Source organism: Chelonoidis abingdonii, chromosome 11, assembly GCF_003597395.2.
Source record: "Chelonoidis abingdonii isolate Lonesome George chromosome 11, CheloAbing_2.0, whole genome shotgun sequence".
NCBI classification, from domain to species: Eukaryota; Metazoa; Chordata; order Testudines; family Testudinidae; genus Chelonoidis; species Chelonoidis abingdonii.
This window is the reverse complement of record NC_133779.1, coordinates 5222793-5242210: the sequence shown is the minus strand read 5'-3', so window position 1 is coordinate 5242210 and position 19418 is coordinate 5222793. Positions and strand designations below refer to the sequence as shown.

The window sequence follows — 19418 nt, the reverse complement described above, 5'->3', positions numbered from 1 at the left end:
GGGTTAAGCGCCCCCGCCTCCTGGAACCGCACCTCTCTGAGCCTTAGCACACCTGTCTCTCGCCGTGGGTCCCCTCAGGGAATCCCCCGCTCTGGAACCCCTGGGCCTCCGCTCCCAGAGGGAATAATGCAACCCCGATCTCTAGCCCAGAGCGACTCTCAGCCAGTGTAAAACGGGGGATTATTGAGTGTCTGAACACACCCAAGGAAACTCTCAGCGCCTCAGGCCTGGCCTCCCTCAGCACAGCACATCCAGGTGGGCTCTGCCTGCTCTCTCTCTCCAGTCCCGAGCCCCGATGTCAGGGCTGCCCAGAGGGGGGGCAAGTGGGGCAATTTGCCCCAGGCCAGGGCCCCGCGCAGGCCCTGCAAGCCCTGGCCCAGCAGCAGTCCGGGTCTTTGGTGGCATTTTGGCAACAGGGGGGCCCTTCAGTGCTGCAGAAAACACAGAGAGACTGAAAGGCCCCCCACCGCCAAAATGCCGCCGAAGATCTGGATCGCTGCTGGGTGAGTACAAGCGCTGAAGCTCCCCCACTTTCCCCCGGGCCCCCTGAATCCTCTGGGCAGTCCTACCCACATGCTTTCTATCTGGGCATCTGAAATCACCTGCCTCCAAGCCCCGCCTCTGTCCTTTGTCTTCTGTCCAGGTAAACAAGGTCCCCTGAGCCTCCTCTCCTCTCAGCCGTCCTCTGTCCCCCTCTGGCTGGAGCTGGATGGTCAGGTCACTGGGGTCCTCTCTCCACAGCCCACTGTCCTCCCACTGGCCAGAACCGGCTGTGGCATCCGAGCTGGGCCGCCCGGTCACCAGTCGCTGGGGTCTCCATCCTCCAGGCCATTGGCTGGGGTCCCAAGTTCCCTCGCTGGTCCTCTGTACCAACAAACTCCCTCTCCCCTCACCTCGTTAAACCAGTAACACCTGGGGAAACTGCGTCCCACCCTCCTGCACGCAAATGTTGAAAAAAAGAAGAACAAAACAAGAAAATCCCCCCCCCCCCCACTGTCACCTCTCTCCCACCTTCAAGTCTGAACTGAGCGGGGTCACTTGGCCAGTGACCTGGGGAAGTTCAGGGCCTCCACCCCCGATAAAGCATCGGCTATAACATTGGCCATCACCCTCACATGGACCACCTCCCTGTCATAACCCTGGAGGAGCAGGCTCCATCTCAGCAGCTTGGCATTAGCCCCTTTCATTTGGTGCAACCATGTTAGGGGCGAATGGTCAGTGTAGACAGTGAAGCGCCACCCAAATAGAAATGGCTGCAGCTTTTTAAGGGCCCACGCCATGGCCAGGCATTCCTTCTCCATGGCCACATAGTGCTGCACCTGGGGCAGCAGCATCTTGCTCAGGTACACAGTGGGGTGTCTCTCTCCCTTAGTACCGGTTTGCATCAGCACCGCAGCCAGCCCCGTGTCTGAGGCAGCGGTGAACACCAGCGCGGGTTTGCTAAAATCCGGGTTTACCAGCACCAGGCTTTGGATGAGTACCCCCTTCAGCGCACAGAGAGCCCTCTGGCACTGCTCAGTCCAGACCACCTTGTCCATAAGGGGAGGTGCCAGGGAGCTAAAGTGGGGCACAAACCTCCAGTAGTACCCTGCCACCCCAATGAAAGTCTGGACCTGCTTCTTAGTCTGGGGAGCCAGCCAACCCTGGATTGCCTCCACCTTGGCTGGCTCCAGCTTCAGGTGGCCGCCCCCCACCTTGGGGCCCAGGTGTGACACCTCTGCCATCCCCACCTTGCACTTTCCAGCTTTTATGGTCAGTCCTGCATCCTGGAGGTGCCCCAGCACCCTCTCCACCTCCCAGGTTCCTCCCAGGTCTGGCTAAAGACACAGATACCCTCAATATACGCTAGATGAAAGTCCTGCAACCCCCTCGGTAACTGATCCACCAGGCACTGGAAGGTGGCAGACGCCCCCTTGAGGCCAAAAGGCAGGACCAGGTCGAAGAGCCCTACTGGGGAGGGCGAAGGCAGACTTCACCCTGGCCTCCAGGTCCAAAGGCACCTGCCAGTAGCTTTTGGTGAGATCCAAGGTAGTGAGATACTGGGCGTCCCCCAACTTATCTAGGATCTCATCGGTCCTAGGCATGGGGTAGGCATCGGACACGGTGATGGCACTGAGCTTTCAATAGTCCATACCTAACTGGATCGACCCGTCCTTCTTGGAGACCAGTACCACAGGCGAGGCCGAGGGGCTGGAGGATGGCTGAATCACCCCTAAAGCCAGCATGTCTCTGACCTCTCTCTCCAGGTCCTGGGCTGTTTTCCCAGTGACCCTGAACACCTGATGGGAAGGTTGGCTCCCATCTCCACCCGGTTAACAGCCAGGTTAGTGAGCCCAGACCTGTTGGAGAACAGCTGCTGGTATGAATGCAGCACCAATCTGATCTCAGCCTGCTGGACAGGGTTTAGTGGTCTGAGAGGGGAATTGATTCCAGCAAGGGGTCAGCCACAGCCTCAGGTGAGAGACCCACCACATCTCCTCCCACTGCCCACATACAGCCAGCACTAACTTCTCCCTGTCCCAGTACGGTTTCATCATGTTGACATGATACACCCAGTAGCTGTGAGCCCGGTGGACAGTTCCACTACATAGTTCACCTCATTTACCTGTCTGATTACTTTGAAGGGGCCGTCCCAGGCAGCTTGTTCTTCCTCACGGGGATGAGGAGCATCACCTGGTCCCCTGTGGATTCCTGGGGCACTTCCCTGTATGCAAACAGCAGGTGGGATAAATACTTGTCTCAGTCCTGTGGATGCTGGTCCATAAATGTTTTCAGCATCATCTTTAGGGTCCCATTGAACCTCTCCACCAGCCTGTTGGATTGAGGGTGATACGCTGAGGCCCAGATGTGCCGGACCCCACACGTCTCCCACAAGCACCGGAGTAGGGGTGACATGAAGATGGACCCCTGGTCTGTAAGGACCTCCTTGGGGAACCCCACTCTGCTAAAAATGATCACAGCGCGTCAACCACGGTGTCTGCTTTGATAGAGGACAAGGCCACTTCCTTGGGGTAACGTAGAGAAATCTACCACCACTAGGATGTATTTCTTCCCTGCCCGGGTCACCCTGCTGAGGGGCCCCACTATGTTCACAGCCACCTCATGGAAAGGCTCCTCTATGACGGGCAAAGGTCTCAGAGCTGCTTTACACTTATCCTGGGCCTTCCCCACCCTCTGCAGGAGTTACAGGACCTGCAATACTGTTGCACAGCATCAAAGATCCCAGGCCAGTAAAAGTTCTGCAGCAGCCTCTGCCTGGTGCGTCGGATGCCCTGACAGGGGAATATCGTGGGCCAAGTAGAACAGTCTGCGGCGGTACCTCTGGGGCCACTCCCTGCCTCCTGGATTTCCATGGTTCTGTGTGCCCCAAATCGGCCCATTCCCCGAACAGAAATCCCTTCTCCCACAGGAGTCTCTCCTGGCGGTCCTCCCGCAGGTGTCCTGCACTGCTGTGGCCAGGGATCCTCCTGCAGCTCTGTCTGGAATTCAGCTGCTGGGTTGGAATATACAGCCCCAGTTGGCAGTGCCTCGGTTTCCCCACCTTGGGACTAAGGCTCCGGCCCAGCCCTGTCAAGCCCTACCCCTACCCTCGGTGCTTCAGTCCCCGCTTTGGGAGATCTCATGTCCCTCGCTGGCTCTAGCTCCGGGTAAGAACCAGGGCGCGCTGAGTGCCATCCGGCCAGTCCTCCAAGTCATTACCCATTAGCACCTCGGTAGGCAGGTGATCGTGCACCCCAACCTCTTTGGCTCCCCCCCATTACAGGTGTATCCTCACTAGAGGTGGGTGTGGCCCCTGTCCCAGTTCCCCCTCCCCCCCCAAGAGACACGGCACTGCTCCCAGCCCCAGCAGGGAGGGGGGCGTGGAGAGGGGTAAGGGCTCTGGCTTTCAGCACCCCCCACTATTAAACATGTTCCAGTGCCACTGTGTGCATGTGTCGGTAGGTATGCATGTGTGCATCCATGTGTAGACAGGCATGTGTCTGTGTTTACATCCCTGTTCATACAGGCTTGTGTGCAGGTGTGTACATGCACACATGCGTGTGCATGCATGTGTGTTCATCCATGTGCATAGATGTGTGTGTCTGTGCGTACACATCCAGGCATGCATATGTGTGGATGCTGTGCATGCATGTGGTTGTGTGTAACAGCTCCCAGTGCAAGCCAGTGGCTCCAGCCCCTGCTGTGTGGCAGGCATGTTAACCCAAAGTCACTCTGACCCTGGTCCTGCCCACTGAGCTGAGCCAGTAACTCCAATCTCTTCCCACCGCCTTGGATGTCACCCGGTTATAATGGGGAGAGGCAGCATGTCAGACGCTAATCCCCCCCTCCTCCCACCTTGCTGGGATAGAGGGGCAGCTGGTTCCCCCACACCCCGCTCCTCCCCTGTTCATAGACACATGGCACCTCACAGCCTCACAGCCACAGCACTCGCTTTCCCAGCGAGAACAGAGCACCTCCATGAGGGTCTAGGCGATGGGGACACAGCCTCATCTCCCCCCACTGAGGGCCACGGTGACACAGAGCCTGCTACATAGGAGGGGACTGAGTCCCTGAATATCTGTCAGCCACCTCTGGGCATCCCCCATATCCCTGGGAGACGGGCCCTCGGGGCTTCGTGACTGGATGGGGACAGCGGGGGTGGGGAGACAGGACCTGGGATTCGGGGCTTGGGGATACTGTGAGTGGGTGGGGGCAGACAAACCCTGGGGGGAATGGGGTCTGGGGGCTCAGTGACTTGGTGGGGGCCAGCGGAGAGAGACAGAACCTGGGGTCTTGGCGGGGGGGGGGGGAGATACAGAACTTGAAGGCTCAGTGACTTGGGGGGAGACAGGGCCTCCAGTCTCAGTGACTGGGCACACATGGTGGGGAGATGGAATTTGGGGGCTCAGTGACTGGGTGGGGGGCAGCAGGGGGGAGAGAGAACCTGGAGACTTGGGGTGGGGGACAGGGCCTGGGGATTCAGTGACTGGGTGGGGGCATCGAGGGGGACAGGACCTGGGGGCTGAGTGACCAGGTGGCAGCATCAGGGGGATGGGACCTGGGGGCTGAGTGACCATGTGGGGGCAGTGGAGACAGGACCTGGGGGCTCAGTGACCAAGTGGCAGCATCAGGGGGGATGGGACCTAGGGGCTCAGTGACTAGGTGGGGGCAGTGGGAGGGATAGGAGCTGGAGGTGTTGGGAGACAGGGGCTGGGACTCAATAAAAGGGCAGGGGCAGAGGGAGGGTAACTCAGCAGCGCGTTTATTGATCTTGGAAACAGCAGCCAAGGGTGAATCCACAGAGATAATGTTCACTGTGGGGCGGGGGCGGGGGGGGAAGGAAGAAAGGTGAAGCAGACTCCTCCGGTCAGTTGGAGTGTGCAGCCCCAGTGTCTCCCCCCGGCCGGTCTCTGACCCACTCTCCGCTCCCCTACGCTAAAGCTAGCGGTGCCGCTCTGGAGCGGCACCTGAGGGGAGGGGGTGCGCTGAGTCACTGGCCGCAGGGCTCACAGCACAATGCAGAAGAGCCGCTTTTCACGGAAGGGGTTCTCCGAGGAGGGCACCGGGGTCACCAGCGGGTCCTCTTTGGCGTGCGCCTCACAGTAGGCCAGCAAATCGGCCGCCGCCTTTGACACCTGCCGTGGGGAGGAAAGGGTTAAACACGCCAGCAGGAGCCCAGGGAGCGCCCCCTCTGCTAGCAACAGAGCCACTGGGCGATCTCCCAGCCAGTGATCCCACCACAGCCAGCTCCTGCCCCACTCCTCACAGCACCCCCTGCTGGGAGACGCTGGGGCTGGAGTATCCAGGAGCTCCCCCTACAGCCAGTGCCCCTGCCCTGCTCCCCACAGTGCGCCCTGCTGGGAGAGCCACTGAGTGATCACCCAGCCAGTGCTCCCCTGCCAGCCAGCTCCTGCCCCACTCCTCACAGCACCCCCTGCTGGGAGACGCTGGGGCTGGAGTATCCAGGAGCTCCCCCTACAGCCAGTGCCCCTGCCCTGCTCCCCACAGCCCACAGGCGCCCTGCTGGGAGAGCCACTGAGTGATCACCACATGCTCCCCGCAGCCAGGCTGCCCCACTCCTCACAGCACCCCTGCTGGTAGACGCTGGGCGCTGAGTATCCAGACTCCCCTAACAGCCAGTGCCCCCTGCCCGCTCTCTCACATGGCGCCCTGCTGGGAAGCCACTGAAGTGATCACCCAGCCAGTGCTTCCCCTGCCAGCCACGCTCTGCTCCAACCCTCACAGCACCCCCCTGCTGGGAAGACGCTGGGGCTGAAATATCCAGAGACATCCCCCTAACAGCCGAGTTGCCCATGCGCCTCTCCCGCATCAGTGCGCCCTGCTGGGAGAGCCACTGAGTGATTCACCCAGCCAGTGCCTCCCCCCGCCAGCCAGCTCCTGCCCCAGCTCCTCACAGCAACCCCTGCCTGGAGAGAACGCTGGGCTGGAGTCTTCCAGGAGCACCCTCCAACAGCCACGTGCCCCTGCCGTAGCTCCCTCACAGGCGCCCCTGCTGGGAGGGGCCAGGACTGCAAGGAACTGGAGCTCCCCCCACAGCCAGTGCCCCTGCCCTGCTCCCCACAGCACCCCCTGCTGGGAGGGGCCAGGGACTGGACGAACAGAGCTCTTCCCACCAGCCAGCCTCTCTGCCCCACCCCCCACAGTGCCCCATGCTGGATAGCTGGGAGCTCTCTCCCACAACCAGTGCCCTGCTCCCCACAGCGCCTCCTCCGGGAAAGGCCTGAAGGCTGGAAGTAAGCTGGGAGTTCCCCCCAGCCATCATAGCAGAGGGAGATGGCAATGGGTGGAGCTTCCACAGCAGTGGAAACAGTGGCGCGGCATCCCCACCTTCAATCGCGGTCAGATGGTTCACTTCCAAGCTTGACGCTGCTCCACCCTTCTTGCGGGGCCTCCGCCCGATCTTGGCCATGTGTTGTGACATGGTTCCCCGCCAGAGGTGCTTGCCTCTAGCAGGGAGGCCGTGGTGAGGAGCAGCGAGTGAGAGCGGCGGGAAGTGAGAGAACGAGAAGGGGAGCAAGAGAGCAGATGTAACTCGTCAACGGCTGCTGCTTGTGGCTTCATCGAGGACAACGCTCGCCAAGTCCCAGGCCAAGCCTGCTCCCGCACCACTCCCAGCTCCCTTGTCTTCTATAAGGGCGTGACCAGGATAGCAAGGGTGAAAAAATTTGGAGATGGGTGGGGAGGGTAATTAGGCACCTATACTACACACTTAAGGCCCAAAATACTCAGGACTTGTCTCTGCAAAAATCCAGGATATCTGGTCACACCTACTCATCTATAAGGGCCACCAGCTTTTGATCCAGCTCCCAGGGTGGTGGTGGGGACTGGCTGGCTCGCGCAGGCGGGCCAATGGGATCAGCTCAGGGCCCTTACCCCTCCAGGTGCTGGCCTCCAAGAGGGTAGGGTTCCTGGTCAGTAGTGACAGAATCATCCCCGCTGAGTGGCGCCTACGTGAGGTGTTGATGGAGATCTAGGGTGACCAGACAGCAAGTGTGAAAAATTGGGACAGGGGGTAATAGGCACCTATGGAAGAAAAAGCCCCAAATATCAGGACTGTCCCTATAAAATAGAGACATCTAGTCACCCTATGGGGATCTCAGTCATAGAGCACCCCCATGCGAGCAGAATGGGGGGAAGATACACGCTGTCAAGCTGCACAGAGCTCGTCTTCCTGTCTGGGGAAGGAAGCAGAGTACATGTATGTCCATGCAGCTATATTTGCATGTGCCTATGAGCTCACCCTGCCCCCCACCCCAACCCTTCTGCTCCAGCCATGCCTCCCCCACAGCACGGAGCTAAACTTTAAAGGCAGTTCAGTGGAGCCGCTGGGCCAGGAGTGGGGGCTGCAGCTGAAGGGGGCTGGAGGCCGGCTGTGCTGGGGACCGCAGGGAACCCACTGCCTGAGACTTGATCCAAGGAAGGGAAGTTAACTACACTCCAGGAAAAGGGGGAGCCGTATCTGGGAGGCCTGGTTAATTAGGGCAGCTCAGCAGCATCCCCCTCCCCTCTAGCCCTGCCTGCAGGAGGCCCCTGATCAGCTATGCTCAAAGCAGCCAGCTAATTGCCCAGCCAGGTGCAGGGAAATGTCACCTGTTCCTGGGACTGGCACAGGGAAGGCCAGCACTTCAGTTGCACTGCAGGGGGCACTGCGTGGCTAGGAGCCCGGGGCAGGGCCTTTAAAAGGACGGTACCGTCAGCCTTTACACAACCCACCCTTAGCTGTGCGGTGACCGGGGGTGGAGGGAGGCCTGAAACACTGCGAATTTTGGCAGTTCTAGGTGCTGATCCAGTCTGTAAAATCCCATGAAGATGGCTCCGCCGGGGAAGGTCCACCCATCAGGGTTAGGAATATTGGGGTGACAATCTCCATCAGGAATGGGGGCCCACCAGGACCCATCAGGCAGAGTCAGTTGTTAAAATACTAGGGAAGGAGGTGACTGGGAGGTTAGTGAGAAGCAGAGAAGTTTTTCAGAGGGGTCAGTTAGAGTTTGGGGGTGATGGTTCAAGTCAAATCCGCCTGCTTTGTCCTGCTGTAAAGGCCTCCCATCCCAACCCAGTTCTTCTGCACAGAAAACACCGGGGGAGCTGTCTGGGCATCTCTTTTGCATGGCCCTATGAGCCTGCAGGGTTGTAAGCATGTGGGACTCACCCAGCAGTGCCTCCCACTGGTCATCTCGGGAATTAGCTCATCCAGCCTCCAGAGTGCCCCCTGCAGGCCAGTGTCCCACTGCCGCTGGACCCCCACATCCCTGCCTGGACTCCAGTGCCCTGTTATCTGAGGTGCTGCCCCCTGGCAGTAACCCCTCACTCTCAGGGTCTCCCTGGGGAGCCCCCACCCACTATCCTCACCTTGCCTCAGTCATAGGCTACTGCCAGTCACCAACTAGCCCCCACACCCTGGGGCAGACTGCAGTGTCAGCCACTCATCACAGGCAACGGGGGTTTGAACCTGCTGCCTCTCTCTGCAACCCACTGCCTCTATGGGGCCTTGGACAAGGTCCTGCAGCCTCCAACCCTGCCTCACTCTAGGCATCCTGAGCTTCCCAGCAGCCAAGCCCCTCTCTCTCTTATAAGGGCCAGCTGTGGCCTGATTGGGGCATGGCCCAGCTGTGGCCACTTCCCCAATCAGCCTAGCCTAAGGCTCCCAGCCCCAGCGAGGAAGGCCACCTACACGTGAAACAGCAGAGCTAAACGTACATGTGTTGCTGGTGTGCGCTGGCACACTGACGTGCATCCACATGCAAGTTAGTGCCAGGGCATGTGTTAGTGTGCGAATGCCTGCATGCTTGTCTGAATGCGTGTGTGTGCCCGGGCGCAGGTTCTTGCGGACATTTGTGCTTGTGGGGATGTGGGCATGGGAGTGGATGAATGTGCACACGGGAGGGCAAGGATTTGCACACATGTGTATGTGTGAAAGGGCATGTGAGGACATGGGCTTATGGGCAGGCGCCTGTGTGGACAAGGCTATGGGGAAGGTATGTGTGTGCTAAAGTGTTCATATGAGAGTGCAAGGACTTCCACATGTGTTCATGGATGGACACGAGTGTGTGTGTGCAAGCAGGGGGGGGTTGCAAATGGTGAGCGTGCATGAGTGGGCACGTGCAGACAAGTTCCCCTGCTGAGGAGATGTCCCAGGTGCCCTGAAGTGCCAGCTGCATTCCTCTCACTGCCCCAGGCCCTCCCTAGCTTCGCAGCTGCTGCTGGAGGAGATGCTGGTCCCTGCTCTCAGCAGGTAAATAACAGAAGGGCTGGGTCTCGGCTGCTTTCTTTTTCAGTTCCAGATCTGTCCCCCGCTGCAGGGACCTGGAATCTGATCCCTATCAGTGGCTGGAGGCACAAACGCCCTCCTTCCTTCCAGATCTGCACATCCAGCTGGACTCATGCCTCCTCTGGCAGGGTCACCAGCCACAGAGCTCTTGCCCAGGAAGCCAGGCCAATGCATGGCACAGGTGGCTCTGTGCTGCCACCTGCAGGGACACTGGTATGTATGTGGTGGGAGGGCAGAGATGGGGAGGAAAGAGGGGGAATGGGGGGCTATTACAAATCAAATCTCCTGCATCCTTGGACCACTCAGTTCCAGCGTGGTGAGTTGAGACCCCAGAGCCAGCGGAACGCATGTCTCCCCTGCCTCAGGAGAGTCCAGGGTTGGGTCTGGTTCTGAGGCTGACCCAAATGGATCAGAAGCTGCTAAGCCTGCAAAACCCATCTGGGAATCTCACTCAGTTTTAGGGCCTGCAGTATGCATCCGGACCGGCTTAGAACTCATCTTCACCAGTGATTTGGTTTATTCGGCGGCAGCTCTTGGAAACAAAGGTGAGCTGGGGATAAAGAGTTTTCAGAACTTCTAGGGAAAGATCGATCAATCTATCCCCATACACTCTATTTATCTATCTATCTATCTATCTATCCCCATACACTCCCTCTATCTATCTATCTATCTACATAAATCCCCTCTATCTATCTATCTATCCCCATACACCCCCTCTATCTATCTATCCATCCCCATACACCCCCTCTATCTATCTATCCCTATATACCCCCTCTATCTATCTCCATATACCCCCTCTATCTATCTATCTATCCCCATACACCCCCTCAGTCTATCCCCATATACCCCCTCTATCTATCTATCTATCTATCCCCATATATCCCATCTATCTATCTATCCATCTATCCCCATACACCCCCTCAATCTATCCCCATAGACCCCCTCTATCTATCTATCCATCTATCTATCTACATACACCCCCCCATCTATCTATCTATCTATCTACATAAATCCCCTCTATCTATCTATCTACGTAAATCCCCTCTATCTATCTATCTATCCCCATACACCCCCTCTATCTATCTATCTATTTACATAAATCCCCTCTATCTGTCTATCCCCATATACCCCCTCTATCTATCTATCCATCTATCTACATACACCCCCTCTATCTATCTATCTATCTATCTATCTATCTATCTTCTTACATAAGTGCCATCTCTATTGTATCTGGGCAAGATTGCTTGGTTCTAAGAACGGGCAGAGATTTGGGCACGGAGGTTCATACTTTATTCTCAGGCTGACCCCTGTCACTGGGAGAGTGCAAGAGAAGGAATAAGTGTCAGCAGCGGGAGAGAAGGCTGGTCTAGAGGTTAGGTGAGGGACCTGGACATCAGGACTCCTGGGTTCTAGCTCCAGCTCTGGGAGCAGAATGGAGTCTAGGGGCCAGAGCTGGGGGGCTTGGGAGCCAGAGCACCTGGTTCTAGTCCTGACTCACTGGGGGTTCCTGGGCAAACCCCTTCCTGTCTTTGTCCCTGAGTCCTCCTTCCTGAAACAGGGCTAAGGAGCCTGACCTGCATGCTGAGAAGGAGGCAGTTAGTCTTGCTTGGCAAAGGCTCTGAGACCGTTGCAGCAGAGGGCAGAGAAGGACCAGATGCCCCTTTAGCCATGATTGCACCCCAGCCTGCCATCTGCCCCTCGAGGGCAGGGAAACCAGCCCCCGCTGGCACTGCACTGAGCAGTGTGGGGCGTGGGGGAGCTTTAGCTCCTCCTTGGCCAATGGGATCATGGCTGTCAGATGCTCGGGGAGCAGCTGGGGACCCATGCCCGCTGGGTCCCAAGAGTTCCTAGGGGATAGCGAGGTTCACTCCAGCTAACAGGAAGCCTCCTGCAACTCGGCACTAGCTGCCCAGAGGGGAGATCAGCACTCCCCATGTCAGAGCCCCAGCCCAGGGGGGTTTAGGAGGGGGTGGGTCACTTTGGAGGGGACACAGGGTGGAGGAGGGGTGCTGAGCCAGCTCCTACCTGTTGCCAAAGTGTCCGGGTCTCTCGCTGGCTCTGGATAGAGTGAGCAGCGACGGCTCCCCTGGCACAGCAGCCTCTGGTGTGGAGCGTCTCTGAGTGTCACTTCCCCCTGCCCCCCGGGGGGCGCCAGCTCAGCAGGGTGGCTCACAGCAGCTGGCAGAGTGGGGGAAGGCAGGGCCAGCACCAGAGCCCCGTGCTCACACATGGAAGGACAAACAGACGCACAGACGTGAGCACGCTCATGGCTGGACAGAAGGGCAGACACGGCAGGACAGACACACAGACCCAAGGGCAAACACCCTTCCCCAACCCCTTGATAGACACAGACATGTGGGCACAGACCGACAGCCATGGGGCACACACACAGACAGGACCAGCACTAGGGGTTTTAGTGCCCTAGGCGAACGGCAATTTCGCCGCGCGCGCCCTGGTCCCGCAGCTCCGGTGGAGCTGCCGCAGTGGTGCCTGCGGGAGGTCCACTGGAGCCATGGGAGCAGCCAACCATCCGCAGGTACGACTGCAGCAGCTCCACCGGAGCCGCCTGCCGCCCCCTCCGGCAAAATGCCGCCCACCAATAATCCTGGCGCCCTAGGCGATTGCCTAGGCTGCCTAAATGGAAGCGCCGGCCCTGCACACAGACAGCCAGATGGACAGGCGCACATGGAAGGGTGGATGGATGCACATACAGACACACACTCACAACACTCACACTCAGGTGCATGCAGACACACACCCCCTCCATGGTTGGACTGACACACACTGGTGCAACTGGACAGCCAGGCACGGAAGCCTTCGTGCGCACACACACCATATGCACAGACACACGCCAGCCCCATGCTCACACACGCTCAGTTCGCAGGGTCTGTTCTCTGCCCCTTGTGCCGTCATGTGGCCCAGTGCCAAGGGATGCCATGTGCCACCATGGAAGTGCCCTTCCCCCTGCCTTCCCCACTGACCCACAGAGAATGTGGCCCCAGGATTCTATCACTGGCGATTGGCCTGTGCCCAGCTCCCCACTGGAGCAATTCCAGCCCCAGATCTAGGTGTCCGCATGTTCCCTGGAGGGAATGGCTGACGGGCTGCAGCCCAAGCTGGCTGTGTGTAAGTGGGTAGCTAATGGGCTGCCTGGAAGACTCCCCAAAATGAGCAGAAGAGCTCCCCAAGATGAGGGGGGTGCTAACCTGCCACTGCACTTGGACAAGATGATGGGGGAGCAACCAGACCTTTCCAGTTGCATTCCCTGGTACCCAGAATCCCCTGGGGTCCTGCCAGCCCCTGGGCCCCATTCCCAGCTACCCAGAAACCCCCGGGCCCTCTCTGTCCCCAGTGCCCCATTCCCAGTTACCCAGAATCCCCCGGGACCCTGCCCAGGCCCTGCTCCCTGATGCTATGTTGCGTGCAATGACTTTGCTTTGTCTCTGGGACCCCGAGTCTGAACCTTTGAACTCTGTGCCGTCCTCTCCATGTGTAGCTCTAGCATCGCCCACATGGGGGCACCGAAGGACAGGGGATCCGTACGGCGCCTGGGAACATGCCACAGACCCCAGAGCTGACAGACAGCAGGCAGTGGGGTGCATGGGGAAGGAAGCCAGGGTCTCTCCAGCTGAAGGTTTCCTCCTCCTGCCCTGCCCTCCCATCCCATGAAGCTCACACCTGGAGAGGGCATGGGGGTCCATGCAGGACGAGAGGGCCTTAGACGTCAATATAGGCCCTGCCGGGCTCGAGGATGCTGCTGCTCAGCCCCAGAAGCCGCTGGGATCTTCAGCATGAGCCAGAAGGTGACCAGGCTCCAGGGGTTGCCCTCGTGTTTCACAAGAGCATGCCGTGTGGGCAGAAGGCGCCACAGGTGAACTGTGTGCAGGGCCTTGGCCGGCGGTGCAATGGTGTACACGCTGCAGGAGGGTGGGGGCTCAGTGCCCAATGGGGGTGAAAGCAAAGACACTGCTCGACCCACGGCGTGGCAGCGCTTGTGCCTGCACTGTCTGCAGTGAGCATGGCACGCGCAATTGTGGTGAGATGGGACAGGAGCAAATCTCTAGGAGAGGCGGGAGATTGCGGCACGGGCCGTGCACAGCCATGCAGGAAAGCCGTGCCTTCGTAGAGGGCTCTGAGCTGGCTGGGACACATGCCCCTGTGCCCTGGTGTAATGGGGAAGGCGAGCACTCTCAGCTCTGAGCGCCAGCCCCATTGCAGCTGCCATGGGAGCCACCAGGGCCTTGAGGGGCTAAAATTAGCCCCAACAAATCCCAGCGGAGTGTCTGGAAGGGCCTCACGGATTCCAGACCCGGGGAAGGGGGTGATGGAGGGATAGAAAGAGAGGGGACAGGGAAAGGAGGGGGAGAGAAAAGGATGGGGCAAGGGGAAAGGGAGGAGGGGGAAGAGGTAGAGAGGGTGGGGGAAGGGAAAAGAGCAAGCATGAGTGCTGGAATCAGCTGGCCCCACACTTGAGGGCCTTCAGGCCGGCCAGAGGGGGAAAGACGAGGCTATTAAAGGAGCTGCATGGCAGGGAGGGGGTCGCTGTGGGGGGCAACAGAGAAAGAGGGCTAGAATGAGGGCAAATAAGCCCCACAGGACCGATCCAGTTCATGGACCAGCTCCCATGTGCACCCTCCCCTGGCCCCACATCCCTGTCCTCCTGGGGCAGGCGGATTGCCTCCATCTAGCACCTTTCCTGCTGAATCCTCCCCTGCAGCTCCCCCTCAACCCCCCAAATTACCAGCTGGAAGCTCTAAGCACTCATGTGCCCCCCAGAGAGCAGTGTGTCCTGACACGTTGCAGCCACTCAGATGGGGACTCGCTATTTAATTATTTGCTCTTTTTACTGTTTTCGGTCACCGGTTACTGCCAAAGAGAGTTTATGTAGCTTTTAGAGCACCAACCCTGGCATCTTGGCTGCATCTCAGCCTGGATGACGCTGTCCCAAATGGTGTTTAGTTTTGCCATTAAATGGGTGTCACATCCCACCCCCGAGGTGGCTGCATTTCAGTGCTGAGGGAGGCATTGCTGTATAAACAGCTGCTGTGTTCCACCCCAGACGCAGCTGCATCTCAGTACCCGGCAATATAACAGTACCTGTATATAACAGCTGCTGTGCCCTATCCCAGAGGTAGCTGCAATTCAGCACTGGTTGAGGTGTTCCTGTATAAACAGCTGCAATGCCTCACCCCAGAGGCAGCCGCAACTCTCCACTGCGTAAAGCCTCCTATCTATTTTTGTTTAATAGCCATCTTCTCCTAACGCTTCCTAGCAGCAGCTGGGGTAAAACACAAATCCTCCTCCTCCACCAGCTCAGATCACTTGAAGCCAAAGGAGACTCCACACCAGCAGTGATGGGTCTATGACACACATAGCAGTTCCACTTCCTTACAGCAGACTCATTTCAGCCCCTCTGCACCACCAGTGCCCTGGGACTGCCCAGCCGAGGATACCCTGGCTCCCACTCTGTCTCCCCCAGCATTTGAACTTGGGGCTGCCAGAGCTGCGTCTCTGTCCCTGGAGCAACAGGACCGGCTGGCAGAGCTGCCTCCTGAAGCCATGGAGCGGTCGCTAAAGGGGGGACGCAAACCCACGCTCTCCTGGCTTGGGTGGTGCCAACCCCCGTTGCCGGGAGCAGAAAGCTGTGGGTAATTGTCAGGTGCAGAGTATTGTGGGGAGGGGACCTGCTGCAACACATGCGGCTTCCTATCCGTGGCTTGGCCAAGACTGAACTAAAGGCCCCATCCCTGTGGCATGGACCAAATATTGCCACCCTGCAGAAATACTGTTGCAACATCTACTGGCTTAGTGTAGATGGGCCCTGCAGGGAGGTGGCTTTGCTTTCCCCCTCGATTCCTTGGCCAGCCCTGAGATTCCTTCGCACGGAGGGCTGGTGTGGAAGGAGCCGGCGGAAGGGTTAACATAATCCTCTCGTCCCTTCGCCCACTTATCCAGAGGCAGGTGCTTGCAATACCGTCGCCATGGCGACGGCACCAGCCAGTTCTGATACCAGAAGAAGCGAGGGGTGGGAAAGCCGGGGTGTGGAATCGGTTCATTAAGATCTGGATGATAGCGGGGGGCGGAGGGGCCAGGGAAGGAGGAGGAATCGGGCACATTCCAGAGGGAAACAAGACAGAGAAAGGGCTCCTTTTAGGGACCAATTCACCCAGTGCTGAGATGCAGCCACCTCTGGGGTGGGGTGCAGCAGCTGTTTACACAAGGATCCTCCAGCCAGCACTGAAATGCAGCTGCCTCTGGGGTGGCGATGCAGCAGCTGTTTATATGCAGATCTTTCACCCAGGGATTAAATGCAGCGTCCTCTGGCATGGAATCCAGGGACTCTTTATACAGAGATTCATAGATTCTAGGACTGGAAGGGACCTCGAGAGGTCATCGAGTCCAGTACCCTTCCCTCATGGCAGGACCAAATACAGTCTAGACCATCCCTGATAGACATTTATCTAACCTACTCTTAAATATCTCCAGAGATGGAGATTCCACAACCTCCCTAGGCAATTTATTCCGGTGTTTAACCACCCTGACAGTTAGGAACTTTTTCCTAATGTCCAACTTAAACCTCCCTTGCTGCAGTTTAAGCCCATTGCTTCTTGTTCTATCCTGTTCACCCAACACTGAGATGCAGCCACCTCTGGGGAGGGGTGTGGCAGCTGTTTATACAGGGATCCTTTTCCTGGCACTGAGATGCAGCTGCCTCTGGAGTGAGTGTGACAGTTGTTCATATAAGGATCCTCTGCCCAGCACTGAAATGCAGCTGCCTCTGGGGTGGGATGCATGGGCTCTTTATACAGAGAGTTTTTCCCCAGCACTGAGATGCAGCCACCTCTGGAGTGGGCCGCGAGAGCTGTTTAGACAAGGAGTTTCTCCACCCCACCCCTCACCCAGACTTTCTCAGCATTGCTGATTTCTAGTCTGTCAGCCTGGTCCTAGTTAGTGCAGGGGGGGAGCCTGAGTGGATTCAGCCAGGTGGGACCTAGAGAGACCCTCCCCCCTGCTCCCAGATTAGCATCCAGTTCAGGGCAGGCAGCCCACCCCAGTGTCCTGCCTTAGCCCCCGACCCCCCCCCCCATGGGTGAGTCTGTACCAACCTGGAACTCATGGGATGTCCCCAGGGCACGGACATGAGGAGCCAGCCAGCTCCCAGCACTTGCCAATTCATCACATCATTCCCACCTTGGCTACTAACGCCTGCCCTGTGCCTGGGCACCGGTGCATTGTGGGAAAATCCTGTCCGCTTGCATCTCCTCTGCCCAGGCTGTGGTACTAGAACACCCACCCCCCCCCAAAAAAAATCTATGAACCACCTTCAGCCCTCCCAGCAGCACCCTGTAGCGGCCAGGCACTGCGGAGGGGAATCTCACAGCACTGGGGTCCCCAGCTGGGTGCTGGCAGTGGCAGGGCACTGCTGTGGGGAAGCTCACAACACTGGAGTCCCCAGCTGGGTGCTGGTCGTGTGCAGGGCCCCTCTGCTGCAGAACTGCCCCACTATCCCAGAATCCGTAGTCCCCTTGGCCCAAACCCAGCCCAGCCCCTTTGTCCCCTTAGATTGGGTTGCTCTCCCCCATCTCCCCAGCCTGGCTCATGGCCCCCCAGCTGGGCCATTCTCCTGCTCATAGTGCACAGCTCCCATCTAATTACCCCCTGCGGCCCCAGACTCATTAATCAGCCCCATGATGCCACCATAATTAATTGCCTCCTCCCCACTGTAATATTGTCCAGTTGTTCCGTCCTGGAAAAGTTAGCCCCATGATGCCAAACCGATCAATTCCCCCACCCCAAGGTGCCTGGGGCATGAGATAGTTCATCACCCCCCATAGGGACCCATCCTGCCCCCTGCCACCATCCTGGCTTGTTGACCCTCCATTAGCAGAACCTTAGGTACTCAAACCCAGCCCACTGGACACCCTATAACGGGCCAGGATAGAACGACTGGCAGGGGGGCCAGCTTGGCTCATTGCCTGGAGGACATGCCCGTCTGAGGGGGAGGCACCCCGCTGTGGGTAAGGTAGGTCGTTAACCGTATGGTGCCTGAAGGCAGGCACACGGCAGGCTTCAGCCGGCACTGCCCTGGAGAAGTTCACAGCACTGCGGTGAGCGGAGGAGAAGCCTGTTCTCGGCAGTGGGTGATCCAGACGGCGGGACGGGTAGGCGCCTTGTGAGGGGAGGGGGGTCGAACTCCATTCTCAGGCCCCTCTGCCCTGGAAACAGCCCCTTGAGATCTCCCCCAACCCCTGGCGTAGGGGGTGGATCAGGGGCATGGCCAGAGCGCACTGCACTGTGACTATTCCCTGTCCCCCAGGCCATNGGACATGCCCGTCTGAGGGGGAGGCACCCCGCTGTGGGTAAGGTAGGTCGTTAACCGTATGGTGCCTGAAGGCAGGCACACGGCAGGCTTCAGCCGGCACTGCCCTGGAGAAGTTCACAGCACTGCGGTGAGCGGAGGAGAAGCCTGTTCTCGGCAGTGGGTGATCCAGACGGCGGGACGGGTAGGCGCCTTGTGAGGGGAGGGGGGTCGAACTCCATTCTCAGGCCCCTCTGCCCTGGAAACAGCCCCTTGAGATCTCCCCCAACCCCTGGCGTAGGGGGTGGATCAGGGGCATGGCCAGAGCGCACTGCACTGTGACTATTCCCTGTCCCCCAGGCCAAGGAGGGTGGACCCCTGACCGGGACCTGAGCAGAGCCCTGAATGTGAGGAACACAAAGAGAGTTAACCCTTCCCCTGTCCCCAAGTGTAAGGAGCTGGGACTCAGGCCGGCTGCCTGCCATCCGCTCCATGTGCCAGGAGGGGTCGGCGCGAAGCAGGTGTGTGTGGACATGCCAGGGCCCCTTCCTGGAGCAGAGGAACCCCTTTTTCGGGAGAGCAGCGCTCAGTCCCCACCCTGCAGCGATCTGGGGCTTGGGCAGGGAGGAGAAATAGGGGAGTCTGGCAACGCTCAGTCCCTGCCACCGCCTGCAAGGTATTTTTAGCGGCTCCGTGGGAAGGTGCTGCCTGACTCAGGCTTCATGTTCCCTACAGTTTAGCAGCTCCCCAGCTGGGCCTGGCTCCTGCCGGCAGCCGGTGTGTGGGGAGAGGGTCAGTGGGCTGAGCACACCCGATGCTGGGGAATCGCTGGAGCAAGGGCTATAGCGGTGCTAACGTCCTCCCAAGCCCAGACCAGCTCTCCCTCTGCTTTGCCCCCAGCCCCACACCGGCATTCATGCCGAAATCACTGCTTTGCTCTGTTCTGTCTGTGTCAGGTGTGGCTGGGGCACTCCTGTAAGGAAGCTCGCAGCTCCACAGTCCCCAGCTGACACTGCCCGGAGGAAGCTCGCAGCATCACGCTCCCCAGTTGGCACTGCCCGGAGGAAGCTTGCAGCACTGCAACCTCACCTAGTGCCAATGCCCCTAGGGAGGCAAGTGGTGCTTTGCCGGCTCCAAGCTGTACTGTCCAGCCCTACTGCCCTGATGTGCCCCCCAAGGACTCCCACCCCCACTTCTGGGAGAACCTTGCAATGGCACAACAGTCCCCCAGAGACCTGCACACCCAGGTCTGGGCCTCTGCCAGGACAAAGATCTGGTGTGGCTGCAGGAGGCGTGGGTCCCCTCCTCCCCGCTCCCACTCCAAAAAAGATCTGCTCTGGGGATTATTTC

The 19418-nt window shown here is 58.7% G+C and overlaps 1 protein-coding gene across 1 annotated transcript; it reads right to left on the bottom strand.

Annotated features, from left to right (window-relative positions):
* Positions 1 to 5352: 5352 nt before the first annotated feature.
* Positions 5353 to 15752, bottom strand: GNG8 (G protein subunit gamma 8). Its single transcript, XM_075071242.1, has 2 exons — positions 15744 to 15752; positions 5353 to 5615 (listed from the first exon to the last, which is right to left on the bottom strand). The coding sequence occupies exons 1-2, from the start codon at positions 15750 to 15752 to the stop codon at positions 5487 to 5489; spliced, it is 138 nt and encodes a 45-aa protein (XP_074927343.1). The 3' UTR covers positions 5353 to 5486.
* Between the last annotated feature and the right edge of the window lie 3666 nt (positions 15753 to 19418).